General features: G+C 35.6%; 1 protein-coding gene and 1 long non-coding RNA gene across 3 annotated transcripts in view; both read right to left on the minus strand.

Annotated features, from left to right (window-relative positions):
- Nucleotides 1-5,401: 5,401 nt before the first annotated feature.
- LOC148855295 (uncharacterized) lies at nucleotides 5,402-6,705 on the minus strand. The gene is made up of 2 exons (XR_016095124.1): nucleotides 6,458-6,705; nucleotides 5,402-5,590 (listed from the first exon to the last, which is right to left on the minus strand). It is a non-coding gene; the product is annotated as an uncharacterized LOC148855295 (long non-coding RNA).
- A 1,857-nt stretch (nucleotides 6,706-8,562) lies between these two features.
- Nucleotides 8,563-14,495, minus strand: part of LOC148855296 (NAD(P)-binding Rossmann-fold superfamily protein) — a 54,804-nt gene continuing 48,871 nt past the window's right edge. For both annotated transcript variants that reach the window (XM_088941269.1, XM_088941270.1), the window contains one exon: nucleotides 8,563-8,978. In XM_088941269.1, coding sequence (XP_088797395.1) covers nucleotides 8,868-8,978 — 111 coding nt within the window. In that variant the 3' untranslated portion in view covers nucleotides 8,563-8,867. The remainder of the gene's footprint in view (nucleotides 8,979-14,495) is intronic.

The raw sequence follows: 14,495 nt of genomic DNA on the forward strand, positions 1-14,495 counted from the left end.
GGTTTTCCTTTTCCTTGTTTTGTTTTAAAAATTTGAAGAAAAATAGAGGGTAAAATAGTCTTTTTCTGTCTTTCCGTTAACTAGACATTGTTTAGGAGTGTTTAGAAATAAGTGCTTATTTGGGCCATTAAACACTTATTGGTATTTGAGAAATAAGTCCGAAATAAGTTATGTTAAAAATAAGGGCTTATTTTTTAAGCCCAAATTTCCAGCTTTTTCAAGTATTTATACAATAAGCACTTATTCAATTTTTTTCTTCAAAAATTATCCTTAGTCGAATTTTATAAAAGTAATTTTGAAAAAGTTCTTTTATAAAAGTATTTTTATGAAGTATTTTTGTAAAAGTGTTTTAATAAAGTACTTTTATAAAAACACTTTTATGAATGATCGTTTGCAAAAGCACTTTTATGGAAATTCTTTTATGAAAGTATTTTTATGAAATACTTTTACGAAAGTACTTTTTATGAAAGCACTTTAATAAAAACACTTTTACGAAAGTACTTTTATAAAAGTGCTTTCACAAATGCACTTTCTTACAAGTGCTTTCATAAAAGTACTTTTATAAAAATGTTTTTGTAAAAGTGCTTTCATAAAAGTACTTTTATAAAAGTGCTTTCATAAAAGGGCTTTTATAAAAGTACTTTCATAGAAGTGTTTTTATAAAAATACTTTCATAAAAGCGTTTTTATAAAAGTAATTTAATAAAAGTGCTTACAAAGGGTATATTTTAAAAATTTGAAAGAAAATTAAGGACAAAATAGCCACAAATGTTTATTTAATTGCTTATTAGAGAAGATGACTATCAAATGCCCAATATAGAATAATTTGAAAAAATTGGGTACCAAATGCAAATAAGTGCTTATTCAAATAAGCACTTGTTTTTAAGTATTTATTTTTAACTTAAGCACTCCCAAACATGCCCTTAACATCAATTATAGAATTCTGAAATTACAACCCCCCATAGTCTACTAGTAGCCCCCCATGAATTATATCCTGCTTGTGGATTTAACATCAATCCATGGTCATGACTCATCCCTACGGTGGGGTTAAGAATTCTGAGGTGGGCTGAACAGTCATTCTCCCAATATTTTAATAGTATTATTAGCCTCTACTTCATTTACTTCTTAATATACAAGAGGGAAGGTATACATACATTGCACATGATATTAATGGTGGATGGATGACAAAAAGGTATTTATGTATATATGTATGCATGCGTGTATTAGCAACTTGATGTATGCACTGTCCCTTACCAGTTACAGGTTATTAGTAGCTAGGTTGCTCAACATTTAAGTCTCGGTTCAGCCTCTCTAGGTTTGCTTATGGAATATGAGCTATGTTCAGAATTGAATTTTGCTACGGAGCTAGTGGCAATGAATTGAGGTTGGGGAGAGAGAGATGCCTTATTTGGGATCAATCAGATCTATCATTTTCTCAATTTTCTTTTGATGGGTACAATCAATCTCTCAATTGGCTATCAACATCTATTGACAGGTTGATAGTATCTGTCATATATCTTAAATCTCTAGCTGGCTGGTTGGTTACCAAAGATCCAATAAATTCCCACATGTAGATTGAAGAATGTATAATCAAATAAAATAAGCTCTCCATGTGTGACACGTAAAGTCCATATGAACTCTATGCAACATAAATAAAGTGTCACATAGAAAGAGCCTGTAGATTATGGCAGAGACTCTCAGACCTGGAGAACCAAAGGTTTGTTTGAAGAATGATTTGCTTATCTAGTTGTCATATAAATAAAACAAACTTAATCTTCGACGCTGAAGTGGCAATTTATTATAAAGATTTTCTCAAATCACCAAATATTCTAGTAAGTTGTCGATATATGTATGATTATTTCATTTACTTCCTAATTTATACAAGCTTGAAGGTACATACATAACATAGATTTAATAGTGGATAGATAATAAAAAAGGTATATATGCTTTATATACCCTCTCATGAAAGTGGGGTATCTGCTTTAAAGATCATTGTTATTATCATCTAAGCCTTATTCCATTTATACGAGGTTGGTAATTCGCTTTAGAAATCGACCAATCGACAAATTATATTATTATAGATATATGATATGTATGTATTCGTTGATGTATATGGTTCAATCGTATCAATTTTTAAGGTTATCAAGACATAGAACATAAGGAATTAGAGTTAATGAATGTTTTCAAATGTCAATACCTTCCTTGATGTCTTTTTTTGCAATTAAGGCTGTGTTTGGTTGCAATTCGAATAAAATTGTATTGATGCAAAACCATGACAGTGCAAATGATTTGAGTGTAAATTTTGATTTATTTTTGTTTTAAATTTTAGCTTATTTTGTTTGATTACAGTACAAATGAAGTAAATTAAGACATAAAACATAATAAAATAAAATCCAAAACAAAATTAAATAAGAACTTACATTTTTTACATTTGTACTAATACAAATAAATTTGCATACAACCAAATGCAGCGTAATTGACATGATTGATATAAACGAAAAATCAGTATTGAATGTATCAATACTTTGAATATATATCACATTAATCTACCATAATAAACATATAAATTGGGATTAAACATAAAGAATTACATAATTGATGTTAAATCTAAAAATTGTAGCAGAATGAGTTCAGGTGAATCATCTTAGGCAGGAGAATCATCTAATAGATGTACCTTATTGGATTTTTTTAGTGGGTTAAAAAGTTGAACCTTCAAATGAAAACATCCTTATCCTTTTTTCTCTTTTCTCCCTTTATACTTTACACCACAAAGCTAAGGAAAAGGAAACCTCCACGTACTATCTGTTTGTATGGTGTATGTTGCTGTAAAGGGAGTTCCCTAACTTGATTTCTCTTAACCTTTTTGTCTTAATCCTTGCTTTGTTTTAACTTAATTATTTGTCTGATCATTTATGTAGAGATCACCTCTTAATTGATCTACTTTGCCCCCTTCATTCCAGCACTGCTAATGGAAATTTAAATCAGAACCCAAAACCCAAAACCCAATTTCATTCTCCTTTCCTTTAAAAAAAAATCCTGTGACGCTTATCTTTTTAAGGACCCACCACACTCCATTATTAGCCAAAAGATTTGGATATATGAGAGAGAGAGAGATGTGTTCCCACATCTCTTGGAAGCTTTGAGGATCATAATCTTTAGAAGAAAGCCTTCTGATTAGAAAAGTTTTCTTGCAAGTTGACACTACCTGCTCCTCCCCCATTAATTCCATAAGCAAACAAACAAACAAATGGATAAATAAAATAGAAGAGATGGTTCGTTGTTTGGTGAACCTAATTGTCGCACTTGAACTGATTCCATGCAATCCAAATGCATGACGAGTGGGTTGGACTGTCACATCTCATCCTTCTGGAGATGAAGAAGCTCTTTATCTTATCCTCCATCAGATAGAAATAATCTTTAGTTTTAACCACAAACACAAAGAAAAAAGAAAAGATGGAAATAATCATGTCGTAGTGGGATGGGGTCCAGTTTGTTAGTGGTGGTTAGTAGCCAGTAGCACACGTAAGAATAATAGAAATTTGAGTGGGATGTTGCATCAGAGGCACCACAACTACCAGCCCCACGCCATGCATTCAGCCACTAACAAAAACTAAGCTTTCAGTGTCATCTCACAATATGATGTGTTCATGGTTATCGATCTAGATTTAGTCCTCCTTTTCTCTTGGCAATAGATCAAATTATCCACAGTTCAGATGATTTTTAGGTACCTCCGTGAAATTGATGAAACCACCTAATTGGTTACTACTTGTATGATGCCCGTTGATTGGTTTTAAGTTTTTTTGGTATTATATCTTTGAAAAAGACTTTCAATTTAAAGTACTGTTTATTTTGTTATGAATTTCAAAGATGAATTAAAACCATGCGTCAGATTTAAAAACAAATTGGTTCTTAAAACAAAACCATGGAAGACATGTTCTTGGTTGTATGTATGCCTTTTGTTTTAAAAACCGAAACAAAAAAAAAAAAAAAAAGCATGTTCTTGTTTTAAGTCATAATATCTTTCATCATCTTTCATAATAAATCATAGATTGTCGTCTGTACCTTAAAATTTGTTTTTTGTTTTAAAAACCGCCATTAATTTTTATGGTTTCAAAAACATGTATTATTTCCTGCAATAAAATCAATCTGTTTTTGCTTTTCAAAACAAATGAAAACAAAATCATTCACGTTTTAAAACACCCACTTAATTAATAACCAATATTCCACGAGATAGATATTTTGAATTGAACTGAAGGGACAACATGGATTTTGTTTTCTAGCAGATTGGTCCCAAAATCCTTAGATGATCCAAATTCACATTTTGCACATGTTTAGCTTTTTACTTATTTTTTGCCTTGTCTGTGTCCGTAGAGGTGGAGATGAGCGAATGTGGGAATCTTTCTTTGCCTGTTTGGGGACCTTAGGTCGGTCATTATTGAATTAAATAGATCGAAATTCTAGGAAGAAAAACTGAACCAAGGAAATTCTGAAATAACCAAATCGAATTTCTTCTCTAGTTATTTCAGTTAAAACCAAATTTCATTACTAAAATCAGAAAAAACTATTTTTTAAATTGGTCTTTTTGATTAATATGATTCTTCTCAGATTTCGTTGGATCCATATGTCAAGGCCGTTATGAGCAGAGGAGAATATAGTGTTTTGGGTCATGAGGGCAATTGCTGGCCACAAATGGCTGGCATGACAGTCAAGGTTTAAAATTTCGCAAATTATCACATTTAATAACACGCTATTAAAGACAAATTAAATAGTGCATTTAAGCAATGTTCAAAATTGAATTTGAATTAGTATGTTACTGACTATTAAAAATCACAAATAAAAGACAAAGGCATTTAAACCCTAGTCATTTATTAGTAACAACTACAAGTTTACCACTATGCCATACCACAAGTCGCTACAAGAAATTTGACTTCTAACAACGGACAAATCAATTGCTAGAAGTCCTTAAGACCATTGCTACAGACCTATAACAATGGACTATCAACAGACACAAAACCGATGCTTCTTCCACCGTGGCAATAGGTTCTAGCAACAGTTTTTTAAAACCATTGCAAGAGATATCATTTAGCAACAGACATGACCGTTGTTATAATCTTAACCTTTTGCAACAGACAATAGACTAACCGTTGTTAAAAAGGTTATAGCAACGGACAAAACCGTGGCTAATAGAAAATTGTTTGATATGTAACTATGGTCATTCTATAAGACCGTTGCTAAATGATATCTTTAGCAACGGTTCATCATGAAATCCGTTGTTAAAGGCTATTTATAACAATGGTTTTCTTGATAAACCGTTGCTATAACATGATTGCTATAAATTAATCTTCAAAACCCAATACTAGAAATTATCTTGCAAAACTATGATTTTCCATTGTAACCATTACTAAAGGCATACTACTCAAATAAAATTTTTATTCAAATTATCAAATGCAATTACAAAGCACATTTATCATTTGTCAAGAATACATGAATAAGTGTCCTAAATAAATAAATAAATAAATAAAACTTCAACGCCTTGCTCCTATGTTCAACCAATAATGGCTGCTTTAATGTTGTACCACTTCCTTTTGAACCTGCAAGAATTAACAAGTAAAGCATGAGTAATATAGGCAACAAACATCAAATGTCCTTCCCCCCAATAATTTTCTCAAAGAACTACATAAATGCAAAATATTATTCTAATTTGTAAGAGAGGACAGGATAAAAAATGAAGTCATTTGAAGGAACTTGAAGAGTAACTCAGATTGCTAAAACCATCACTAAGAAGAGCTTGACAACAATCTCTTAGGTCATGCTTGGTTCAAAGAAAAAGTAGGGAAACCTATGCTAACCTAGCATAAGGTTCCCTACCTTTCTTTCAAACCAAAATCAGCCTTGTTGAATACAATGTAGTAATACAATAAACTCTGGTGATTCACTCAAGACAAGGTAATCTAAAATAGGAATGTTAGAAAATGGTTCCATGCATTCAAGAATGTTAGTGAAACAAGGGAACAACATGGACACATCCCACAAAGGTCAGGAAAAGAAAAGATACAAAAAGAAAGAAGATAAAATAAGGAATATCTTGAATAGAATCTGACAACCCTAATACATTCCTAATACTAATGGTCCAGCCATGTACCGGAGTTTCATTGTGAAGAAATCAAGTGGGTCCCTCACTTTCCAAAACAACTTTCTTTTTCCAAAAAGAAAAGAAATGGAGCACTTGAAACAACTCTCAATAAACAATAAGATCATTTTAGATTTGGATCTGAGAACAGTTTGACATTAGGTAACAAGGTGGAGATCCATGGGCCTAGGTCTAACAGCATCACAAAACCCAATTTTACAAGGGCAACAAATGATCAGTTTATCTAGAATTGGAATTAAAATCTCATCCAGTTGGCAGAAAAAATAATTAAAAGAAACACCATAACAACCCAAACCAATAGCCTCACCTGTTCCTAATTACCCTTGCTTGTAGCAACCAAGGGAAGTTTATCAGCTTTCCATCCAAAAATACGAAGAATTCCAACTGAAACTACGAGTAAGCTAAAAAGGTACAAGAAAAAGACATGAGAAAAGCTTAAAATGAATTATTGCCAAAACCACAACTAGAAAGAAATTCTTACTTGATTGTTAATATTGCACAATGCATCCCTCCAAATAAAACCATTTTAGTTCTTTTAAATGGACAAAGCAATGAGTTATGATAATAGTTAAAACCAGAAAAATTTGGTTTACTGAATCGAAAAATTCAAAACCAAAATTTTGGTTCAGCTTTTTGATTTCAACTGAAATATGCTCTCCCCTACCACTATTTCAAGTGATAGAGATATGAATTGGGAGTAGCGGCCGGCTGGTTTGAATGTTTATAGTCGTTCTCTAGCTGTTGTTTAGTAAGAGCAGTGACTGAACTAAATGGCTTTTTGTACTATACATACATGTATTTTCTTTAATGCCATACCAAAGTTGAATAGGTAATTCAGTTCAGTAACTTCAGCTGTTATCAAATGGCTCCTCTGAGTTGGACTCATTCCTCGTATGCATACTTGAACCAATATCCAATCAACTTTATTCACTTTAATGAGTGTTTGGCAGCATTGTAAAAATGTGTAATCCAGAATACTGAATTTCACTAGGGCATAGTATGGCTGAAAAGTGAAAACTATCATGCAAACGTCTCAAGGGTGTTGTGTAGTTTGTGGTGTGATTATGTTTTGAACCATTTAACTTCGAAGTCAAAACCAAGGTTCAAAGTATGATAATGGGTGATACAGAAAAGTTGAATATTACCCGATTCTAAAAATGTTGCTAAATATTTCAAAACAATCATTGAAATCTTCATGTGTTCTATATTATATGAAGCAAAAACTTGCATTGAGTTTCGTACAGATCATATAATGGGAAACCATAAAATCTTCATATGTTCTATTTTATATGAAGCAAAAACTCACCGCTGCGGAAACCCCCAAAAGAGTGAAGTCGGCTTTTTATACTTTGGGTGATCACCCTCCGATACAACTCTCGGCCCTATCTCTGCTCGCTGCTATTGGAATTAGACTGCTGTCGCCGGTCTCAGCCACCAAACCACCGGAAACCATCATTGGAAGCATGAATGGAGTGCTTTTACCAAACAGGAAATGGTTGCTTTGTTTTTGAAAGCACATTTTACAAAATTTTTTACACAAACGGTTTCAAAACAAAAATACCAAAATAAAAGCATTTTATGTACTATATACCAAGGTTCAAAATATTGATACGCCTGATACACCGGGGGGTGTATCGGGCGTTTTGATACTCATTCTTTTACCTTTTCTTATTTTTATTTTTTTCAAAAACTGGTTCAGGGGAGGGAGCCAGTCTAAGATCCCTCCATCCTCTGAACTGGTCAGACCCCCAATACACCCACTGTAGGGGCATTATCGAAAGGGTCCCAAAATGATACAAATCAGCCGATACAGGCCGATATGTAATGATATTTTGAACCTTGCTTTATACTTTGATACTATTAAAAATACAAAAGTAGAAGTCTATCCAACAGTACCTTAGTGTGTATGGATGGTAGTGTTCAATGTTAAATATCATATAAGGTGTAAATGTGATGGGCCAACTAGGTTCTTTTTACCAAACGTGAGCTGAAATTTCGGCTATATTGCCCTGAACTGAGTCCCGATCACGCCCAAACCAATCTTGGCATTTATGAAATATTAATATATTACAATGTGTACTCTAGGCCTGGTTTGTTTGAAGTGCAATTTCATTTGCACTGGTGCAAAATTGTGAGTGCAAATGCTAATTTATTTTTATCTAACTTCTGCCTTATTTTGTTTGCAGTGCAGATGAACTAAAATAAAACCTGAACCTGAAGAAATGTAAAGTAAAACCCAAAACAAAATTGAACCAGAATTTGCATTTTTCTCATTATAGTTCAAATAAAATTGCTCGGCAAACAAATGGAGTTTTATGTGATTGGTATATTGCCTATGAGCCTAAAACTCTAGTTATATTTTTGGGCTTGAATGAATCTAATACTAATAAATTCCAATGAACTGGAACAATATTGAAAAGGTCACCAACTCTGCAATTAGAAAAGTTTAGGGCTCTCCCAATAAACAGAACAAAATTTCTGTTGCAACAGAACGTGCTAGACTAGAAATATGGTACAAAATTTACGGCCCCAAAAGCAAGGCCATGCCAAAAAACAACTCAAAGAAAATCCTTACATTGAAAAAAAATAAAAAATCAAGAAATGGGAAGTCCTAAAGGCCTACTGCAAAGGCCTGTAAGCCCATTGATAGTTGATTCATGTCACAAAGAAGTTGAAACTTAATCTGTTCCCATTTGATTGGTGAATGAAAGTTCCACTTATAAATCGTACTCTATTTCAGCTCGCTTCAGTACAGATGTTATCCGCATGAAAAATTCTGGTTCCTCTTTTTTTATGGCATCAAGTGTCCTTGATTCATGTTCATCAGCCTATACCAAAAGCAGAGTCCATTTTAGTATAGAAATTGCAAGTATATTATATTTATTAAAAGCAAATCTACATGAAACCTTAAGCAAAAAACATAGAATGCTGTCAGATGTATAAAATTCTACCAAAAGAATAGTCACAGAAGGTGTGCAGCTTTGTAGAATGGTAATGAGAAGCCCCTCAGTCCAATGTTGTGTTTAAAATGTGCATAACTGACTAGCACTGAAGATGGAAAATAGTTGCTTGGATATATTTTATTTCCACGATGAAAATTATATTTCCACTCTACATCATTTCCAAGCGTTCTTACTTTCTACTCTAAGTAGTGGTTTCCCTGTAACTATGCATGCACTCAAAATAACCAATAAATTCTGTGGTTGTGTTTTTGGCAGTGTTCTTTCCTGAGAGAGATAAGAGAGAGAGAGAGAGAAGAGAAGAAAGAGAGGTTCGATTGAGAACCAAAGACGTGGGCTGGCTCCTACCAGCTTGCTATTTATATTCTCTTAAAATAATATCAGAAATTACAAGAATGCCCCTGGTGGCAATTCCTAATAATAAACAAATAACAGAAAAAGAAAGAAAGGAAAAACTAGCTGACAGCACCTAGGATGACTACGCTGACAGCATACTAACAGCATATTAACAGCAAACCAATAAACAAGTTTCACAACACTCCCCCTCAAGTTGGGCTGTATATGTTTATCATGCCAACTTGTCACACAACTCATTGTATCGCGAGTACGGAAATCCTTTTGTGAGGACATCAGCAAGTTGTTCCTTGGAGTTGACATAAGGGATGCAAATTTCTCTTTTTTCCAAATTTTCTCTTATGAAGTGTTTGTCCACTTCAATGTGCTTGGTCCTCTCATGTAGGACAGGATTATTGGCGATGTTAATGACTGCCTTGTTGTCACAGTAAAGAGACATAGGGTTATGAATAACAACTCCAAGCTCCCCTATAAGATTTTTTAGCCAAAGAACTTCAGCCTCTATACTCCGCTTCAGCACTTGACCTTGCTACCACACTTTGTTTCTTGCTTTTCCAGGTCACTAGGTTTCCTCCCACAAATGTGCAATACCCACTTGTAGACTTTTTGTCATCCACAACACCTGCCCAATCAACATCTGTAAAGACTCTCACCTTTAGATGATTATTCTTACTGAATGGTAGACCTATTCCTGAATACTTTTTTAAGTATCTAAGAACTCTTTCTACTGCCTCCAAATGATGTTTCTTAGGAGAGTGCATGAATTGGCTTAGGACCCCAACTGAATAGGCAATGTTTGGACGAGTCATGGACAAATAAATTAACTTCCCCACTAACCTTTGGAACTGTTTTACATTTCTCATAGGTTCACCATCACAGTTACCCAATTTATGATCAACATCCATAGGAGTATCTGTTGGTCTTGCACCTAACTTGCCTGTGTCTTGTAACATATCAAGAGTGTACTTCCTTTGAGAAATGAAGATACTCCTTTTTGAGTGGGCAACTTCAATCCCAAGAAAATACTTTAGAGGACCTAGATCTTTCACTTCAAATTTAGATGCAAGGAATTGTTTCAATTGTTGTATTTCTGAACTCCAATTTCCTACGATGATGATATCATCCACATATACTATCAAAACAGCAACATGTTCCTAACATCTCTTCACAAAGAGTGTCTGATTGGACTGGCATTGCTTGAACCCTACTTGCTGAACTGCCATATGAAACTTACTGAACCAAGCCCTAGGAGATTGTTCCAAACCATAGAGATACTTTCTTAGCTTACACACTTTATTCTCACTTCCCTTGGCACAGAATCCCGAGGGTTGAACCATGTACACCTCCTCCTCTAAGTCATAATTTAAAAAGACATTCTTAATGTCTAGTTGATGCAATTCCCAATCAAGATTAGTAGTTAATGATAGAAGAACTCGAATTGAGTTCATCTTAGCTACTGGAGCAAATGTCTCATCATAGTCAACTCCATACACTTGAGTATACCCCTTGGCTATTAATCTTGCTTTATACCTTTCAACTGTCCCGTCCACCTTGTGTTTAACTGTAAACACCCACTTACACCCCATTGGGTCTTTTCCCCTTGGAAGATCCACCAATTCCCAAGTTTGGTTTTTATGGAGGGCATTAGTCTCCTCCTTCATAGCATCTGCCCACTTAGGGTATTTTAAGGCTTTTGCAACATTTCTAGGTACAGAGATGCAATCAACTACAGATAGGAAAGCTCAATATGAGAGGAAAATGTGATCATAGGAGACACATTGGGTGATGGGATGTTTGGTAGTGCATGACCTGACTCCCTTTCTTTGAGCAATAGGAATGTCAAGGTCATCCATAGTAGGAGCAGGGGTGTCAATAGGTATAGTAGGGTTTGGACTTACCTTGTAGGAATTTGACGGTGTCAGATGCTCAATGTTTGGTAGCTCCACATCTCTATCAAATTGCTGATCTCTACGGCGTGTACATTGGAAGACAAGGAAGGGGGCCAGGTCCGGAATAGAAGAGAGATTTGGCGGATTTAAACCTGCTTCTCCTCTTCACACTACTCTCCCTCTGAGGAGTAGGGAAGAACAGTTCAGACTCAAAGGACACATCCATAAAGACAAAAAATTTATGAATAACGGGGTCAAAGCACCGATATCCCTTTTGAGAGGAAGGATACCCTAGAAAGATACAAGGAATGGACCGAGGGTCTAACTTTCCTCGAGACGGAGACAAATCATGGACAAAAGCATGACAGCCAAAGACTCTCATGGGAATGGAAAATAGAGTTGAATGAGGGAATAACAACTGATGAGGGGCCATGTAGTTCAACACTATAGAGGGCATGCAATTGATGACATAAGTAGCTGCAATTATAGCATCCACCCAAAACCTTTTTGAAACATTCATGTGCAACATCATCCCTCGAGCTACCTCAAGGTGTATGTTTTTCTTTCGGCAACACCATTTTGTTGTGGTGTTCTTGTGCATGAGCTTCTATGAATAGATCCATGGGAGGCAAAGAACTCATTAAGTTCATTGTGGAAGTATTCATTGGCATTGTTTGATTGAAAGATCTATTTTTAACATGGAACTGCGTAAATACCATTTGCTGGAAGTCTTGCACGATCTTTGGAACTTCATCTACTATGCATCAGGAATACCCATGTATAGCGGGAGAAATCATCGGTCGAAGTGACAAAGTACTTATACCCGCCCTCAAAGATTATAGTAGTACGCCCCCATACATCAGAATACACAATATGAAAAGGAAAATTGGATCTTTTATTACTTGAATGAAAAGTTGTTCTATATTGTTTGCTCAACTGACATGTTTGACACTGAACATGACTTAAAAAAAAACAAAAACAAAGACTTCACTATTTCAAAAGAAACATGACCTAACCAACTATGCCACAAAAAAAATTTGACTCTTATTTGACTGACTATATGACTCCAAGGACGACACCGAAAGACCAACTTTGTTGTCAAGAATATAAAGACCATCCATTAGGCTTCCTCTACCAATCGTCCTCCTAAAAGTTAGATCCTGAAAAACACATGAACCAAGAAAAAATGTTACACTATAGTTTAAAGAGTATGTGATGCTACTGATTGAAAGCAAATTTATAGGAAGTTGGGGAACATGCAACACACTATTTAGGTTAAGGCCATGGGGAAGGGATATTGATCCTTGGCTTGCAATGGAGGAGAATGATCCATATGCAAGCCTCACTTTATCCCTTCCTGACAAAAGGCTATAAGTCTAAAACAAATTTGGCTTACTGGTCATGTGGTTAGAGGCCCTTGAGTCAATGATCCAAGGGGAATCAGTGGTAGTGGTGACATGGAATGCAGAAGCCGCATTACCTGACGTAGATGCAAATGAAGGAGTACCAATAACTGAACTATCCATCTGTTGCAAAGCCCGACCATATGACTCCAAGTGATCTTTGAAGGAATTCATGATATCTTCCTTGGGATTAGAACTAGTAAAGTGATCTCGGGTAGTACCAACAGCTTAAGTATCTTGGGTTGCCACATGTGCTGCATTATGTGTTGTATTCGACTTTTTCTGACCTTGCACTTTACCCTGTTCTTGGTTCTTCACTGCCCACTTGGGCTTCCCGTGAATTTCCTAACGTGTCACATGTATGTCACAAGCGCCAACACTGGGTACAAAATAACTTGTCTTTATCATCAGCCTTTTTGGAGTCACTTTTCTTCACCATATTTTTATTACCCATTGTAGTCAAAGCTATCTGTTGCTCCCCCTCAGTTGTAACCATCACACTCCGCCTACTTTCTTCAGATTGAACAAGGGCATATACCTCTTGAACCGAAGGCAACTCTTTGCTTCCTACGATCTGGACTCTCAAGGGTTCATAAGCAGGGTTTAGTCCCAACAAAAAAGCAAACACCTGCGGCTGAGAAACCAACTTCTTATAGGCCTTAGCACCATCATCATGTTTCCACTCTATGGCCTGATAGTGATCAAATTCTTTCCATACGGAAATAAGGGCTGAATAATAGGCAAACAAACTATGATTTCCCTGTTTGCAGGTTGAGGATTCAATTTGCAACTAGTAACTTTTGGCATAATGCCTTTGCTCAGAATAGGTGGTTTTGGCCTGTTCCCAAATCTCACTAGCGGTGTCTGCCCACATAAAGTTCTTCGCCTTGGGTTCTATGGCTGCAAGGAGCCAAGACATCACCATACTGTTTTCATGGTCCCACCTGTCATATTCAGCTGTCTCACACTTGGGTTCTTCCACTCTGCCATTTATGTAACCAGCTTTTCCCTTTGCTGTTACATAAAGTTTCACACTTTTAGTCCACTCTAGGTAGTTTAGGCCATTTAAAGGGGTAATTGGCATGGGAAACATCATGTTTTCACCCCCCATACCAGCTGTACTACGAGTTGATGTAACTCCAGATGATGTTGAATCATAGCTTGCCATTGAGAAAAAATGGTCATAGATATACCAGACCAGATCCCACACAACAGAATGCTAAGCTTCCAAGAATTTTCACTTCTGGAAAGAGAAAAAATACTGCTGAAAACAGTCCAGCAGTAGTTCAGCCTATAGAATAGCCTAGTAATCAGTCCAGCAACTAGTCTACTAACAGGCTACTGAAAACAGTCTATTAACGGCAATAGTTTGGCCACAGGGAGTCATTAAAAAGGCCTACTAACAGTTCGACAACAGCACATGATTAAAAAAACACATACCCCTGTCCAGCACAAAGATGAAAACCTCAAAACCACGGCCTTCACAGCTCTTCACAGCATAGACCACAGAGAAAGAGGGGACACATACCCCTGTCCAGCACCTGTACGAAGGTGCAAGCCCGGAAAGTCTTTTTCACAGCACCGAAGAACCCAGAAAATAGTCTTCACAGCACTGAACTACCCAGAAAATATTTTTCACAGCATTGAAGAACCCAGAAAATATTCTTCACAGCATCGAACTAAGAGAGGAGAGTCATCCCAGCATCGCCCCTCTTCTATCAAGGTTTCCTTGGTGTTAC

This window comes from Nelumbo lutea, chromosome 4, assembly GCF_056320005.1.
Source record: "Nelumbo lutea isolate HS-2025 chromosome 4, American lotus-T2T, whole genome shotgun sequence".
NCBI classification, from domain to species: domain Eukaryota; kingdom Viridiplantae; phylum Streptophyta; class Magnoliopsida; order Proteales; family Nelumbonaceae; genus Nelumbo; species Nelumbo lutea.